Consider the following 14,096-nt stretch of genomic DNA (forward strand, 5'->3'; position numbering starts at 1 on the left):
AATATATAAGGTCAAGTACACATGTCAGCCACAATGCCCCGCCGAAACTATCAGAAGATTCGAATGAGACAACCGAGTCCGTAAAAGACCAACTTGATCTATATCTACATGCTATATATATTGTTCATCGAACGAAGATTCCAAACAACCACTTCTCATTGACTACGTGCACTGAACAGGCCGGACCACCAACCTCGCGTATTGTGTCGAGCAGACAACCTGGCGGGCTACGAAACGAGGCATTGCTTCGTCCTTGAATTGAGAAGCCTCATTAGGTCACGGATTGCAGTTGACAAGGAAAGAGCCGAGCGCATGCTCTATTCGCCAGGCCAACAAAGCATACCGTGACCCCGGCGAGGCCGCGAGAAGGACATGCTCTGCAAGCACCATACATTTGAAACCTGGAGTCGGGACGAAGTCATTGGCCAGAAACATATAATGCGGCGAGAAGCGTACAGCGAGAACCTATCGGCGCACAGAGTACGTCCCTTGTAGCTGGAAAGAGTCACGTATAGTGATTCCAGACAATATCTGCCAGCAGGTGTCAGTAGAACGGAGAGTCCAGAAGGCCGGAATCCTCTTTCAAGGTACCCGCTCAATGCTTCCCCGGACTTGGGGTATGAGGCAAGCAAAAGAGCAATGACGGACATCTGCATCCTAGTGCTTCCGAGCATCTCGTAATGAAAACACTTGACTGGCCGAAGAACGGAGCAAGAAGCATGGAGTAAGTTCGACTAAATGGGGAAAAAAAAGTCTTTCAAGGTCAAAAAGTCCGCTTCGGAGGCAAGAAGACATCATCTTGCATTGTAATGCTAGATTCTGATTGAATCGAGAGAGAAGGCGAAGAATATCTGACTCGATTGAAAGCGATTTGCTTGTTTCTTCCAAAGCTCGTAGAGGCAAAGGCTCTTGCAACTGCAGATGGTGGAATTGCTGCGAGGAAAGCATCTCACTTTCGTGAAACAATCCTCGATTTTGCAACAGACGAAGTGTAAAATCCGAATGGATGACAGAAAAAGAGCGTCTGGACCTGCAATGTGGTGATCACATGAGCCCATTTGACAGCATTTCTATTTCTGGCCGACCAGCTCCCGGATTCTTGTCGCCACTCGAATCCGGGGATCGTTCACGAAAAACCGCGCGCTGATGATCGAGGTAAGAGTCAAACATTCGGCCGAATGTGGAGATTTCTTCCAGGGGCGATTTCTGACTTGATGATTTGTGCAGGCGTTCATCACCGACTTCGAACTGCTCTCGTGACAATCGTCGTCGTGGTTCGTTTTGACCCGAAAGTCCAAACGCGTGATCGAGGTTTTCGACCCCGAGAATTCGGCGGCAATTCCAGCACCTCATGGAGGCAGAATTTGTGGAGAAGATGGACCAAGTCGACGGACGTTGTCCATCCTTCAGGAGAGGTCGAGGTGAGGAAGGAGTGGCGGACAAAAATCTCGCAATGGTACGCTAACACGGAGTGGCACCCAGGATCTCCTTGCCGGCATCCACAGAAGCGCATTCCGTACGTAATAATCGACCGCCGTTGAAAACTTTCCTCAACACCACAAAGAAGAATCAGGGAAAGAAGGAAGGTCATGCCCTCACCGTCTTTCCGAAGCCTTATTCCGATTTTATAAAGGCAAAAGAGACGACACAGCAACCCCGCGATCTGTGATTGCATTCTGGTCTAGGCTCTTATCTCGACCGTGATCGACCGTTGAGGCTACCGGAAAGATTTTCCAAGCGCAGACCCATTTCAAGCACCTTATTTTGGGCTCTTCGTAGGGCTCCGAAGACTGCTTGTCGCTGCTCTTTTGCACTGTGCGATTTTGACCTCGCCACAAGCGTGCCCTGGTTGGCAAAAGGCCTTATCAGTAATTCTGCTACGAAATTATACTTGGCTGTCTACAGCTGTCGCTCACCATGGTCGCCGCTGATGATTTCATCCCGGAGCTGGCTGAGGGCCCCGCGGACCAGCCAGTCCCCGAGTCAAGGGTCCTGATCATTATGACTGGAGGCACGATTTGTATGCGACCATCGCCAGCCGGTCTGGTGCCTGCCCGGGATTTCCAAGAACAGTGCCTCGCACGGGTGCCTACGTTCAACGATAGATCGAATTCCACAATGATGGATGTTGTGACCAACGGCGAGGGGGATATTAAACCTCACCCTAGTCTGCGGACTCCGATGACGGCGTACGGCCGGCGAGTGAGATACACCGTTTTCGAGTTCGATGAGCTTCTCGACAGCAGTTCCATCGACGCCAAGGGATGGGCTCAGATTGCGATGACCATTGAGCGAAACTATACGCTCTTTGACGGATTCGTGGTCCTCCACGGTACAGACAGCTTGGCATATACCTGCTCTGCATTGAGCTTCATGCTGCAAAACCTCGGAAAGCCGGTCATTCTTACTGGAGCCCAAGCGCCCATGCTCGAGCTACAGAACGACGCCACTGATAACCTTCTCGGATCCCTCGTTGTGGCTGGCCACTTTATGATCCCCGAAGTGTGCCTGTATTTCAACAACAAACTGCTTCGTGGCAACCGATCCACCAAGATCGCGGCTAGCGACTTTAATGCGTTTGATTCACCAAACTGCGCACCGCTGGCTGTAACGACGTCCATGCGTACGAATGTCAACTGGGAGATTGTGAACCGGCCGAAAAGCCTTGAGCAGTTTAGCATTCAGACAAACTTGGACACGACCCATGTCGCGTGCCTTCGCATCTTCCCCGGTATCAAGCCGGAAATGGTGGATGCAGTACTAAAACTAGACGGCCTTCGTGGCTTGGTTCTGGAAACATTCGGAGCCGGAAACGCACCGCACGGACAGGATAACGCAATGACCAAGGTGTTTGCTGACGCCATCTCTCGGGGAATTGTCATTGTCAATGTCACTCAATGTGAGCGGTTACTTGCGTCAGATAGCGATCGATAGTAATAGTGCTGACTTGCGAGAACAGGTTTGACAGGAAGCGTCAGTCCAGTTTATGCCCCCGGCATGAGCTTGTCCAAGGCCGGGGTGGTTGCAGGACTCGACATGACCACGGAAGGCGCACTGACAAAGCTAGCTTACCTTCTGGCTCTACCCGGGTCGACACCCCGGTCCGTGGCAAACAACATGTTCGTGTCCCTTCGTGGCGAATTAACAGAGTCGTCGCAGCCAGTCTTCCGCCATCCCGACGGAGCTCTGCCTGAGCGCGTTCAAGCGCTCACGATCCTGGGGTACGCCATCGCGCAGGGGGACCTTGCTCGGGTCGAGGAGATCATAAGGAGCGAGCACCATTGGCTGCTGAACGACGCGGACTATTCCGGAAATACTCCAGTGGTAAGCCTCCACACCATGAACCGTCCCTTCAAATTCAAAGTAGCAGTCGCAGCCGCTGACAGCCGGTCTATAGCATCTCGCCGCAACATCACCCTCGATTAGCATCCTTGAGTTCCTGCTCCTCCAAGGCGGGTCGGTGCACATACGGAACCGCAACGGACGCACCCCGCTGTTCCTGGCTGCTAACGCTGGGCTCTCAGAGCACGTTGTGCTTCTGCGCAAGTCGGGTGCGCATTTGCACAGCGACGAGCGGACGGCCGCGCAGTTGCTGGCCAGACGCCGGCCTGGCACCTGGGGGCTGGCCGGAATTGGGCCACGTGAAGTCAGCGACAGGGAGATGGAGGAAGTTGTCGGCAGCGGGTATCGCGCGGGGTCGTCGCATTGGTCGATGGCGGGATCGGCGCCTTGACATGAACACTGCTGATCAACTTTGACTACAATCTTAATTTTACAACGGCGATAGAGTCGGATAGACTACGGAGAATTGTTGCATAGACTAGATGATCTTTTTGTGTCGCTTCTTGGAGAGGAAGGTTCAATGGCAAAAGTCGGGGTATGCATACAAAGCTGGGGATGCAGTCTAAGAGGGCGCCAGAGCAATAGTGGTTACAGCTGGAGATCACGCGTGCCAGGGAAACGGACTGGGATCGGGGTCTGAACCGGCGGGCGGGAAAATCGATGAGTGCAGAGAATGACAGAATCCCGCGGAGATTGCTGCTCCTCTCCGCACCTCATACGCCTCCAAGATTGCCATGACAGAGCGACAGAAGTTTAACCCCGCTTCGAGAACGATTGCGCCATTATTCGAGATTTGGCCTCCAAGGTTGCGACTATAAGAGCGAGAGATAACAACCCAACAAGACAGACTAGAGGCTAGAGCGCACTTGTTAGCTGGAGAAGACAGTGGAACTTTTTATACGCTAGCAAGGTCCCCAGATGCCGACCAAAATAATTCACCAGTTGATTTTCTCCTAGAATACTCCGGAGCTTGGCGACGGCGTGGAATACCGCGGTGCACAGATTGGCTGGTTCGTGCTGTCCAAGGTGAATGGAGGCCTCGGAGGATTCAGCTTGGGCCTGGAGTCAACGTGGGTGGCCGGCGCTTTTGATAGGGGTAGGGGTGTGACTTTTCTGACTGCTGCTTCTCCCTGGACCTTCTGTTTTGAGCAGGCTCGACAGTAAGCCTAAGCCCTGGAGGCTGGAGGGTATACTGCAGCGCACCCTATACTTCTTGGGCCTGTCGATGTTGTCATTTGTTCCTGGAGCTTTTTTTTGCTTTTTCCCCGCCCTAAAATTCTCGAAGAGGCTTAGATTGGGATATCTACCTAGTCCAGTAATTGAGTCCGGCCAGGAACTGTTTCTCTTTCAAGGCCACCGCTGGAATTGCGCATTCCTCAAAGAGCCCTGGAATGAGGGACGCTGCCTCTTCCCCTGCCTGACAAACTGGATCCATCTGGAGTGTAGTCGACGTGTCCCAGTTTCCGCCGCCTTAGGCACATCCAGGCTGGCCGCGTTACGTAAAGGAAAGAAATCAATGGCCAGACGGCGAACCCATCACCATCCCCAGCAAGTTCTGAGCTTCTCGAGCCTTCTGCAATTTCGACGTGCGATCGTCGGTCTGGGCCTGACTGGATTATGATTCCGCTGGCGTCATTTCAGGGCTTCGGATTCAGATTTTGCGCGCGGTGCGCACAGTGTTTTGCTGTATAGGGTTCGTACGTAGTAGGCTCCGAGGGTACTATATGACTATAAAATCGGAGAAAAAGCAATGACGAGCTCGTGCAGATGATCCTCGCAGTTACTGATCTCTGAGGAATCCATTACTCGATGCGAGATCGGCTGGCGTTGTATAGTGCTAATAGTCGACTCTGGTGTCGACCACCTGACACGGTGCGGCGACTCGGAACCAGTGCCAGGCTTGAACCAGTCTTGATCCCCCAACAATCCACGCCCTGGAGAATTGTCCAAAAAAGCTTTCAGAATTTTCACTGGCATAATCTTAATCACAAGGCCTGCCTCTGGTGTCCACCCTGCGCCGCTGCTGGATCCTCTCATTATTCATAAAATCCATGGTTAGCTAACAGAAACGCACCTTGTGAGGCACGCCCGCTGAGCTGCACCACGACGGAGATCATATCATCGCTGCTGCTGCTGTTTGTATTTCTTCTTCCTCTTGCACCATCTATTTCGGCGATTGCGGCATTATCGAATCATCGCTCGTTCGGCCCTCATATACATCATTCCGCTGCCTCTGTCCTCGTCGCAGGTGAGTCTTATCTGCTTCTTTATCTCTTCGCCGTGCCTCTGCCTTCCCCACCTGCGCCTGTCGCCCTCTCCAGACTTTGGAGTCCAGCGACGCTGCGACGCCCTTTTCTGCGCAGACCCATTTCTCCTCTGGTTGAACTCGCACTACGGAGGCCTTGCCGATTCCCACCTGACCTTTCTCCAGATTCCGTTGGAGCCCTCCTCCAGGACCAGCGCCGCTTCGGTTCCTCGTCCACTTCCACTACCCCGCATAACTTTTTATCGATTTTTTTTCCTATTCCTTATCTCTCCGACACTCGCTCCCACCGCACCACCACCCCTCAATTCGTCCACCACAGTTTCGGAGGGTCTCCTACCCTATTGTCCTGAGCTGAGAAGAGACACACAGAGTCGCCGGTCCGAATGACACAACAAAAGAAGACAATCGCCGTCGTCAACGCGACAGGCCGCCAAGCCGCCTCCCTCATCCGCGTCGCTTCTGCCGTTGGACACCATGTACGCGCGCAGGTCCATTCGCTCAAGGGCCTCATCGCAGACGAGCTCCAGGCTATCCCGAATGTCACACTCATCCAGGGCCCGCTGCTGAACAATGTCCCGCTCATGGACACCCTGTTCCAGGGAGCAAACATCGCGTTCATCAACACAACGTCGCAAGCCGGCGACGAGATTGCCATTGGGAAGGCGCTGGCCGATGCCGCCAAGCGAGCGGGCACAATCACACACTACATCTACAGCAGCATGCCTGACCACTCGCTCTACGGCCCGTACCCCGCCGTGCCCCAATGGGCTCCCAAATTCACAGTGGAGAACTACATCCGGCAGCTGGGCCTCCCGTCGACTTTTGTGTACGCCGGTATCTACAACAACAACTTTACGAGTCTACCATACCCGCTGTTCCAGATGGAGCTCATGCCGGATGGCAGTTTCGAATGGCATGCGCCTTTTGACCCGGACATTCCGCTACCGTGGCTAGACGCGGAGCACGATGTTGGTCCGGCGTTGCTGCAGATCTTCAAGGACGGGCCTCAGAAGTGGAACGGCCATCGGTAGGGTTGCGCCTGCTATAGATTTGATGAGTGGTGGATTGCTGACTCACGTGTAGGATCGCTCTCACATTCGAAACGTTATCGCCAGTACAAGTATGCAACGCCTTTTCGCGCGCCCTCAACCGCCGAGTAAAGTACGTGCACACACCCAAGATCGAAATCAAAGTCAACATCCCGCCTGGATACCGGGAACAGCTCGAAGCCATTGAGATTGTCTTTGGCCACTACAAGGCACCTTACTTCCCTCAGCCCGAATTCTCCCGTCCGGCCGCAGGATCACCAAAGGGGTTAGGCCCGGCCAATGGCAAGGGCGCCGGTGCGGGAATGATGCAAGGACCCGGAGGGGTAATCTCTCAGCGTGTCACGGACGAGGCCCGGAAGCTGTGGCAGGGCTGGCGCGACATGGAAGAGTACGCATGCGAGGTGTTCCCCGTGGAAGAAGAAGCCAACGGGCTAGACTGGATGCTGTGATCGCGAGGGAAATTTTTCCAGGAAACCGGAGCCTGCCCGACTCACTCGCTCGGTCGCTTCGGTCTGACCGCGCGAAATAAACACTGCAGGTGATGTGGTGTCGCAGTTCCGTCAGTCGGTGAGCGACGGACGGGCCTCTTTATCAGTGCACTGATATGAGCCGCGGACTGCGATTGGCCGATAGGGAGGCTGCATGCCCTCGCAACGAAGCAAACGTCACCTTGCCTGCCTCCTTCTCCTCTTTTTCTCTTTCTCAACTCCTCCAATTCCAACCCAGCCCCGATCAATCCACCTTGCACCACCCAATCGCTCTGCACTATCTTTCTCCTCGCTGTCTGACACAAACCAAACGACATCTAAATCGCGCAATCTCTGTTATGCATTAATGGCGAATTTGGCTTGGGTTTATACCTCATTGAAATGATCATCATTGGAGCGAAAAACAAAACAATCACCTCCCCTGCAAGATTAAAAAACACCCGTTCTTCTTATCATCAACCTTTTCCGATATCGGAGAGCTTCCCCCTCTCCCCGCGCCTGTCTCTCTGTGGCAGAGGCCTACCTGAGAGCAACAATTCTCACTACTCCCTATTTATCTAATGGTTTGACTAGCAAACATCGATCAATGCATAGGGGGATGGATCCGGATCCCTACTACTATGTAGGATGATGTTGAAACGCAGTTACGACTTATTCTATTTGCAGCATGAGACGAAAAAAGTTACTTTTATCTTCTATCACCTCTTCTCTTTCTTCTCTTGTGGTTTTAGGTCAGCCCAATACGAGGCTACATTTTCTCGATTGTTTTTTGCTTTCTTCGTTTGAGATATCTACATCTTGAAGGCGTTTTATTATCACCATCATCTTGCCGGTGGCTGTCTGATATTGAATTCAATTCAGATTCAAACCAGCATTCTTCTTCCTTCTTCTTCCTCTTTCATTCTCTTATTTCCAAACAAGGTGCATAGGAGTTGCCTTTACAGGTAGTCGTTTGCTTTGATACTATACTAGACTTTGTCCATGATGAATCTCAACTCAGATACGGTACCAGAAAGCTTTGCTCTGAACCCCGTAACAACTCAATGTCATTACCACTATACAACGAAGTAGGTAGCCTCACAATCCTCTTAGAAGTCAGATGAACTCCCACCCAACTCCATACTAACGCCTTAAACGCTAAACCCCGAAGCTAAAGCACGTAAGGAATGATCATCACTTTACTAACAACCTACCAACCCGTATCCCCGACATTCATTAGTGCCATAGATAGTGCCATGAGCCCCCGGCCTGGGGAGCCGTTCGATCCCATCCCCGCCCCCGCACGCCCATCATTTCTCCTCATTTGCGTCTACAAACTTGGCTTCCGAACTTACGACCTTACGTACAGTAGTCGAATCTAAGTTCCTCTAGCCTCGCACTTTAATGAGTGGATTCCACGTCCGGAGATGTGCCACAGTGGAGGCGTTCGTCCGCAGAGCAGCGAAGGGGGTTGTCTACCGAGCAAAAGGAATATGGAATGGATCTAGACCGGCGCTGGCTTGTCTTGCGGGTATGGGTCCGGGGTAGGAGAGGAAGGTGGCGAGTGGCAAGGCCACTACTGCGAGGAATCATAGATGGGGAGCGCAAGAGACCGATAAGGATAAGGATACGGCTTACCTTATGTATAGTCAGCCTCTTTGCTATCCCGCGGAGTTGAAGACACTCTTACTTCCTGGTCTACGGACCTGCGCGGGGAAAAGATAAGATCCCCATTCCCCACAGTCTAACTTCTCTTGGGGCCCGGTGGCACGGTGTAGGTTACGGGTAAGGATGGCCGATGGGCTGGTGTTTTGCTTTTTCTCGATCTCTTGGTAGACGATCTCATTGATGGAGTATTAGCGGTGGTGTGGGGAGTGGAGAGCGCGAGTCGCCGGATGGTGGCTCAAGTTGGAAATTGTTGCATGGCCGGGGGAATGTGGTTGGGTTGGATCTTCAATACCACTGGGGACTCTGCTCTATATGCTCTGTATGCTTTGAGATGTGTCGGTGGGTGAAGAGAGGCTTTGAGTATGTTTTGCGACAGTATCGACTAGAATATACCGGTGCTATCTACGTCCTATGCGTTTCGTCCGATTCCTCGCGCTTGAGAGATGACATGTTTGAGAATGGATTTTGAAAGATGAGGCCGTCGAATCAAGCAGGATATCTTGTCTCCCGTGGGTATAACAATACTGTTCTCTGATGTCATTCTGCAGCTCGCGAGGTTCTATCCTTGTCTCAATTTCCTCAGCTATCTTATCGCTTTTAGGATGCGCTTCTAGATGAAGGACAGTGTACCGTCGGTAGTATACCATACAATATCCATCTTGGCCATACTGACGGCCAGGAGAGCACCAACAACCTCTTGATTCACTCGGTGAGATTGTTTAGTAGGGTAGAAAGAGGCGGACGCCATTCTCCTAGTATGCGCTGGGTTGCCATCGGTAAGTTTATAGAGTATAGTCTGGGGGTTTGGAGAGTAGGAGTGTGTCGCGTGGAAATACGAATGTCATCCTAGGAGCAGAAGCATTACCTTGACTATTGGCCAATGCTGCACAGTACTGTAGAATATGGAGTAATTGGCGTTCAAGTCATTGAAGTTCTATTGTTTTTGTTTTCGTTGGACGGCGGCTCTAGAGTTGAACAATCGTAGGTCACCCAAGCTTAGTTTGTATGGAATTCGTGGAGAGTACAGACTCTTAAGTAAGATAGTTACTTCAAAGAGAACACACAACTTTGTAGGAACACATTTGACCCTATTCACTTACCAAGTCCTATGGATTCCTCAAATATCCCGAGTGACCATCGTGGTGAGCCGCCGCCCTACTCTTCCCTTCCAGCGACACTAAAGCAGCATGAGCTTTCTCCCTCATCCGGTAGTTAGCTCACCTCTTCGCTGACTCTCAGTCCTTCTCCGCCTTGAAGCTCCAGCCAGCCAGCCACAAGCCTCCATCGTCGCAAGTGGCCGCTTCGCCGCCTGCAGCTCGGAGCTTTACCTTCTTGGACGAAACCGAATGGGAAATTGAGTGACGAAATCCGGACCTTACTAAGGTTCTGCAACGCGGCAACAGAATTTTTTTTTCACCTACTAGTATCGTCCAATTCTTAGGACTGATTGATTGTTTGATTTTCGATCTTCATCAACCCCTAATTCAATTTCTGCCACGTATTTAATTGATCTCGACTGCCGGACGACTCCAACTTTTACGCCAGACGCGACTTTTCTTCAACTTATATATACCCCATCATAATGTCGAGCGGTCAGGATTTGGCGGAGCGCATCAGCGAGCCTGTTGTGCCGCAGGAGGTTCAGAGGGATATCACTGTGCTGGAGCAGCAGTTTGTTCGCGCAGAGGTTGAGCAGTGTAAGTTGTTCGCGCGCTTACGAAAATCGGAAAAAAAAAACCATTTTGTCATTCGTCAAATGCTTCTTATCGTACATTGCTGACTGCTTCAAGTGCGCCAGTCCATCGTCTCCTTCCGTCCCCTCTTCGAGAAGCGCGCCAAGATCGTTGCGCACCCCGAGGTCCAGAGCAACTTCTGGCTCCGCGTTCTGTCGAATGCGCCCGCTGATATCGACGAGTACATCACCCCCGCCGATGCCGCGATCCTCGGGTCCCTGAAGAACCTCAACGTCGAGCGGTTCGAGGTCAACGAAAAGGGCGAGGGCGAGCCGCGCAGCATCCGCTTCACATTCGAGTTCAACGGGGAGAACCCGGCCTTTGACGAGACCACACTGGTCAAGGAGTTCTACTGGCGCAAGCAGGTCCTCACCACTCCCAGCGGCAAGAAGAGGACTTGGGATGGTCTCGTCTCGGAGCCCGTTCGTATCAACTGGAAGAAGGACATGGATCTCACCAAGGGTCTGCTCGATGCCGCGTGCGACCTGTTCGACGCCGAGAAGAAGGGTGGTGTTCGCCATGAGCTGCCCGAGTTTGAAAAGCTTGTGGTCAAGCTCGCCGAGGTGGAGGCTCTCAACGACGAAGAGGAGGACGAGGAGGATGAGTACCCTCTCCAGGGACAGACCCAGAGCGGCAGCTTCTTCAACTTCTTCGGCTACCGTGGAAGTGACGTGACTGCCGAACAGTCCGCGACTGCGACTAAGGAGGAGAACGAGAGGCTGGAGAAGCTTCTCAAGGGCGAAAAGGTGGACGACGACGAGGCCGATGACGATGACGAGGATGTTGATGACGATTTCGACACCATCGAAGTGTTCCCCGAAGGACAGGACTTGGCCATTGCTCTGGCCGAAGACCTCTGGCCCAACGCCCTCAAGTATTATGGTATGTGCTGCCGTGACGGTTGTCACGACACGGGCTGTTGCTAACCGGCTCCAGTCCAATCCTTTGAAGAAGCCCCAGACTTTGACGAGGACGACCTTGAGGAGTTTGACGATGAGTCCGAAGACGACGAGGCCCCTCCACTCAAGAAGGCCAAGAAATGATTTGTCGCTCCCACACATGCCATTTCAACACACGACCGGCCAACTGTATTTACAGGGCGATGACTAGTATTAATAACAGAACGAGAACGAAAATGAGGATTGCGATGCAGAATGAGGACGCGGTATCTAAAGCCCCTTGGTTAGCAAGTTGAACCACTTAATGCGCACTGAATAATGAACCCCCTTCAACACCAATATCAAGAAAGCGTAACTCACCCTCATTCTTCCTGATGATATACTTCAACTTGGACATCCCACTCTGTAGCTTCCCCCCAACCCGATCAGCCAACGTATCCACCTCCCCAATCATAACCGCCTGCTCCTCCAGCTCCCTCCCCATATCATCTGCCTGCTGCCGCAGATTCCCGACCGTCCGAAACACCCCGTCCAGCTGCTCATCCTGCTCATGCATAAGCTCCAACTGCCTCTGCTGCTCCATCTCCGCATAGTAATCGTCCCCACCGCCTTCCCCAGGCGACGCAAGACTATCAAACTCCGCCGGATTCGGCAGTCCTCCTGAGCCTGGACCTCCCACCGGAGCAGCATGCGCATGGGCATCCGACCTCGCAACAACCTTGTGCAACTCCTGCCTCATATTCTCAATCTCGGCCCCGACATCGCCGACGAGTTGGCGGCGGCGCTGCACCTCTTCTAATTCCAGGCCATAGCGGTAGGGGTCTTGCTCGACGGCGCGGACGCTCTCGACGAGGTCGTCGAGGTCCGCGGTGAGGTCTGTGAGGGTTGTTTCGAGTTCGGAGCGCGATTGCTGGAGTTCGGGATTTGAGGGGGATTTGGCGAGCGAGCGGATGCGGAGGTAGGAGGAGAAGAGGGGGCGTGTTGTGTTGAGGGTTGAGAGGACCTCGCTGGTGATGGATACGTCAGCTGGTTTGGTCTGGTTATGCGGAGGATTGGCGGGGGTGGAGAGGGCGGCTTACGCTTGGACTTGGAGGAAGGGATCCATGTGATCCATTATTGTAGTCTAGGGGTATCTCGGAACAAAGCAAAGCTGAAAACAAGGGATTTGCTGATTAGTTTATGATGTTGATGGGTTGGGGAGAGGATGCAGTACTGTTGATGACGGGAAGGGACGAGCCGGGCGGTCTTGCTAGCGGTGAGGCCGCCAAGATAAGCTACATCGATGGGCCACAGCCTGTTTTGACCTTTACTCTCGCTCTATGTTATACGGAGTGCTCCATTATTCTAACTGACGCCTTTGCTCCCATCGAACCTCAGAGCACAGTTGCGAAAACACTCATTGGAAATGCCTGATGGAGGCCAACGTGCCGCTGACTCCACATCTCCTTCAGATACCGCTCCGCAGCACGATTGAAGTCTCGCCCTCTCGCGTCCATCAATGTTGGCTTTACGCTCCAGCTTCTGACACGTCGCTTACAATCGCACTCGACGCACCCTAGCTCCGGCACATCCTTCCATGCGTTCCAATAATCGTCCAGCGGGTCGGAGAAACAGCATTTCCTCGAGTCGGACATCGACTGCCCATCGAAATGGCAGCAGTTGTCTTGGGGACTGAGAAGCAGCTTTTCTAGGGTATGTGGTGGTTGGTTTAGGAGAAACCAGGAGAGCACGCTCTGCTCGTTTCTGGTGTCCCGGTGCCAGTATTTTGGGCCGTGGCGCAGAAGCATCCGCTCAAGCAGTTCGCGTAGCATACGCACGACGCAGTGGAAGGCGATCTCCGTTTGGTCATCAAGGTAGCTTCGGAACTCGAGTCGCTTTTTCCCGATTTCGGCTTCGGTGTAGCCCCATTTCACAACGGTATAGACATGCTTCGTATGCTCCTCGAAAGACAACGGCTTTCGCTCTTCAATCGGGAACTCGCTGTATTCGTCTAGCATTCTGGCAAGGATAACAAGTCGTTTTGTCACCATGGAAGGTAGCGATGGCTTTTGATGCTTCTCCTGTTCGATGGCACGGGAGATATCGGACATGTGAAAGAGCACGAATAGTCCACGTTCCAAACGTTTGGCCAGCTTGAGCTCTGCCTCAAAGTTCATCTCCACCTTGTCATCTTTGAAGAACGGACCCCATACGGAGGGGATAATATCAGTGGACAATCGTCGCGCGAGCTCATGGCGATAGAGAAACCGCACCAGAGTGTGCACCGTCAGATCATTCTGCCTTCCGGTTAATGGGTTTATGGTGAGTACTGGATCGAATGCGTCGATGCCATGGAGACGCATGAACCATCTACAGATGTGTGGCTCTAGAAGCTTGATTGTATCGTATGTCGCCTTGTTGAGTAGACAGAGACTTAGTACGGTGCTCGCATCGCCGTTGACGATAAACTGGAAGAGGATGTCGGCGATGAAACCGAATGGTAGAGTGCTTTGCTTTGTTCTCTGGGAAACAAGCCAAGTCAGTGTCGCGTGCCTCTTTCCCTTGGCAGTCACTGTGACACTCACCATCATTTCGATATCATCCAACTTGCATTGCGTTCTGGGGGTACAAGGCAAAATGGTCCATCGAAGGGCTCTTAGTAAGATGCTGTCTTTCTTCTTGAAGGTGACGAC

General features: G+C 52.6%; 5 protein-coding genes across 5 annotated transcripts; 3 read left to right on the top strand and 2 right to left on the bottom strand.

The window, feature by feature from the left end:
- Nucleotides 1-954: 954 nt before the first annotated feature.
- On the bottom strand, nt 955-1,796 carry BJX68DRAFT_129522 (uncharacterized protein). Its single transcript, XM_071036276.1, has one exon. The coding sequence runs from the start codon at nt 1,673-1,675 to the stop codon at nt 1,235-1,237; it is 441 nt and encodes a 146-aa protein (XP_070897000.1). The 5' UTR covers nt 1,676-1,796; the 3' UTR covers nt 955-1,234.
- Nucleotides 1,797-4,150, top strand: BJX68DRAFT_129507 (putative lysophospholipase). Its single transcript, XM_071036275.1, has 3 exons — nt 1,797-2,899; nt 2,960-3,324; nt 3,398-4,150. Exons 1-3 carry the CDS (start codon nt 1,918-1,920, stop codon nt 3,731-3,733), a joined length of 1,683 nt encoding a protein of 560 aa, XP_070897001.1. The 5' UTR covers nt 1,797-1,917; the 3' UTR covers nt 3,734-4,150.
- A 1,627-nt stretch (nt 4,151-5,777) lies between these two features.
- On the top strand, nt 5,778-7,127 carry BJX68DRAFT_129489 (NmrA family NAD(P)-binding protein). The gene is made up of 2 exons (XM_071036274.1): nt 5,778-6,635; nt 6,692-7,127. Exons 1-2 carry the CDS (start codon nt 5,992-5,994, stop codon nt 7,104-7,106), a joined length of 1,059 nt encoding a protein of 352 aa, XP_070897002.1. The 5' UTR covers nt 5,778-5,991; the 3' UTR covers nt 7,107-7,127.
- Nucleotides 7,128-10,187: 3,060 nt separating this feature from the next.
- Nucleotides 10,188-11,807, top strand: BJX68DRAFT_241492 (histone chaperone napB). The gene is made up of 3 exons (XM_071040847.1): nt 10,188-10,489; nt 10,583-11,407; nt 11,462-11,807. The coding sequence occupies exons 1-3, from the start codon at nt 10,375-10,377 to the stop codon at nt 11,566-11,568; spliced, it is 1,047 nt and encodes a 348-aa protein (XP_070897003.1). The 5' UTR covers nt 10,188-10,374; the 3' UTR covers nt 11,569-11,807.
- BJX68DRAFT_277227 (SNARE domain protein) lies at nt 11,618-13,766 on the bottom strand (the record flags this gene model as incomplete). Its single annotated transcript, XM_071048289.1, has 3 exons — nt 11,618-11,694; nt 11,785-12,431; nt 12,865-13,766. 3 exons carry the CDS (start codon nt 13,764-13,766, stop codon nt 11,618-11,620), a joined length of 1,626 nt encoding a protein of 541 aa, XP_070897004.1.
- Between the last annotated feature and the right edge of the window lie 330 nt (nt 13,767-14,096).

The sequence above is a fragment of the Aspergillus pseudodeflectus genome, assembly GCF_044049435.1.
Source record: "Aspergillus pseudodeflectus strain CBS 756.74 chromosome Unknown BJX68scaffold_34, whole genome shotgun sequence".
Lineage (NCBI taxonomy): Eukaryota > Fungi > Ascomycota > Eurotiomycetes > Eurotiales > Aspergillaceae > Aspergillus > Aspergillus pseudodeflectus.

Excerpts from the sequence above, each read along its gene's own strand:
- BJX68DRAFT_129522 (XM_071036276.1), bottom strand. The coding sequence starts at position 1,675 with ATGCAATCACAGATCGCGGGGTTGCTGTGTCGTCTCTTTTGCCTTTAT.
- BJX68DRAFT_129507 (XM_071036275.1), top strand. The coding sequence starts at position 1,918 with ATGGTCGCCGCTGATGATTTCATCCCGGAGCTGGCTGAGGGCCCCGCG. Across the intron at positions 2,900-2,959 it reads CATTGTCAATGTCACTCAAT|GTTTGACAGGAAGCGTCAGT; the intron begins GTGAGCGGTTAC and ends TTGCGAGAACAG. Across the intron at positions 3,325-3,397 it reads ATTCCGGAAATACTCCAGTG|CATCTCGCCGCAACATCACC; the intron begins GTAAGCCTCCAC and ends GCCGGTCTATAG.
- BJX68DRAFT_129489 (XM_071036274.1), top strand. The coding sequence starts at position 5,992 with ATGACACAACAAAAGAAGACAATCGCCGTCGTCAACGCGACAGGCCGC. Across the intron at positions 6,636-6,691 it reads CAGAAGTGGAACGGCCATCG|GATCGCTCTCACATTCGAAA; the intron begins GTAGGGTTGCGC and ends ACTCACGTGTAG.
- BJX68DRAFT_241492 (XM_071040847.1), top strand. The coding sequence starts at position 10,375 with ATGTCGAGCGGTCAGGATTTGGCGGAGCGCATCAGCGAGCCTGTTGTG. Across the intron at positions 10,490-10,582 it reads TCGCGCAGAGGTTGAGCAGT|TGCGCCAGTCCATCGTCTCC; the intron begins GTAAGTTGTTCG and ends GACTGCTTCAAG. Across the intron at positions 11,408-11,461 it reads CAACGCCCTCAAGTATTATG|TCCAATCCTTTGAAGAAGCC; the intron begins GTATGTGCTGCC and ends AACCGGCTCCAG.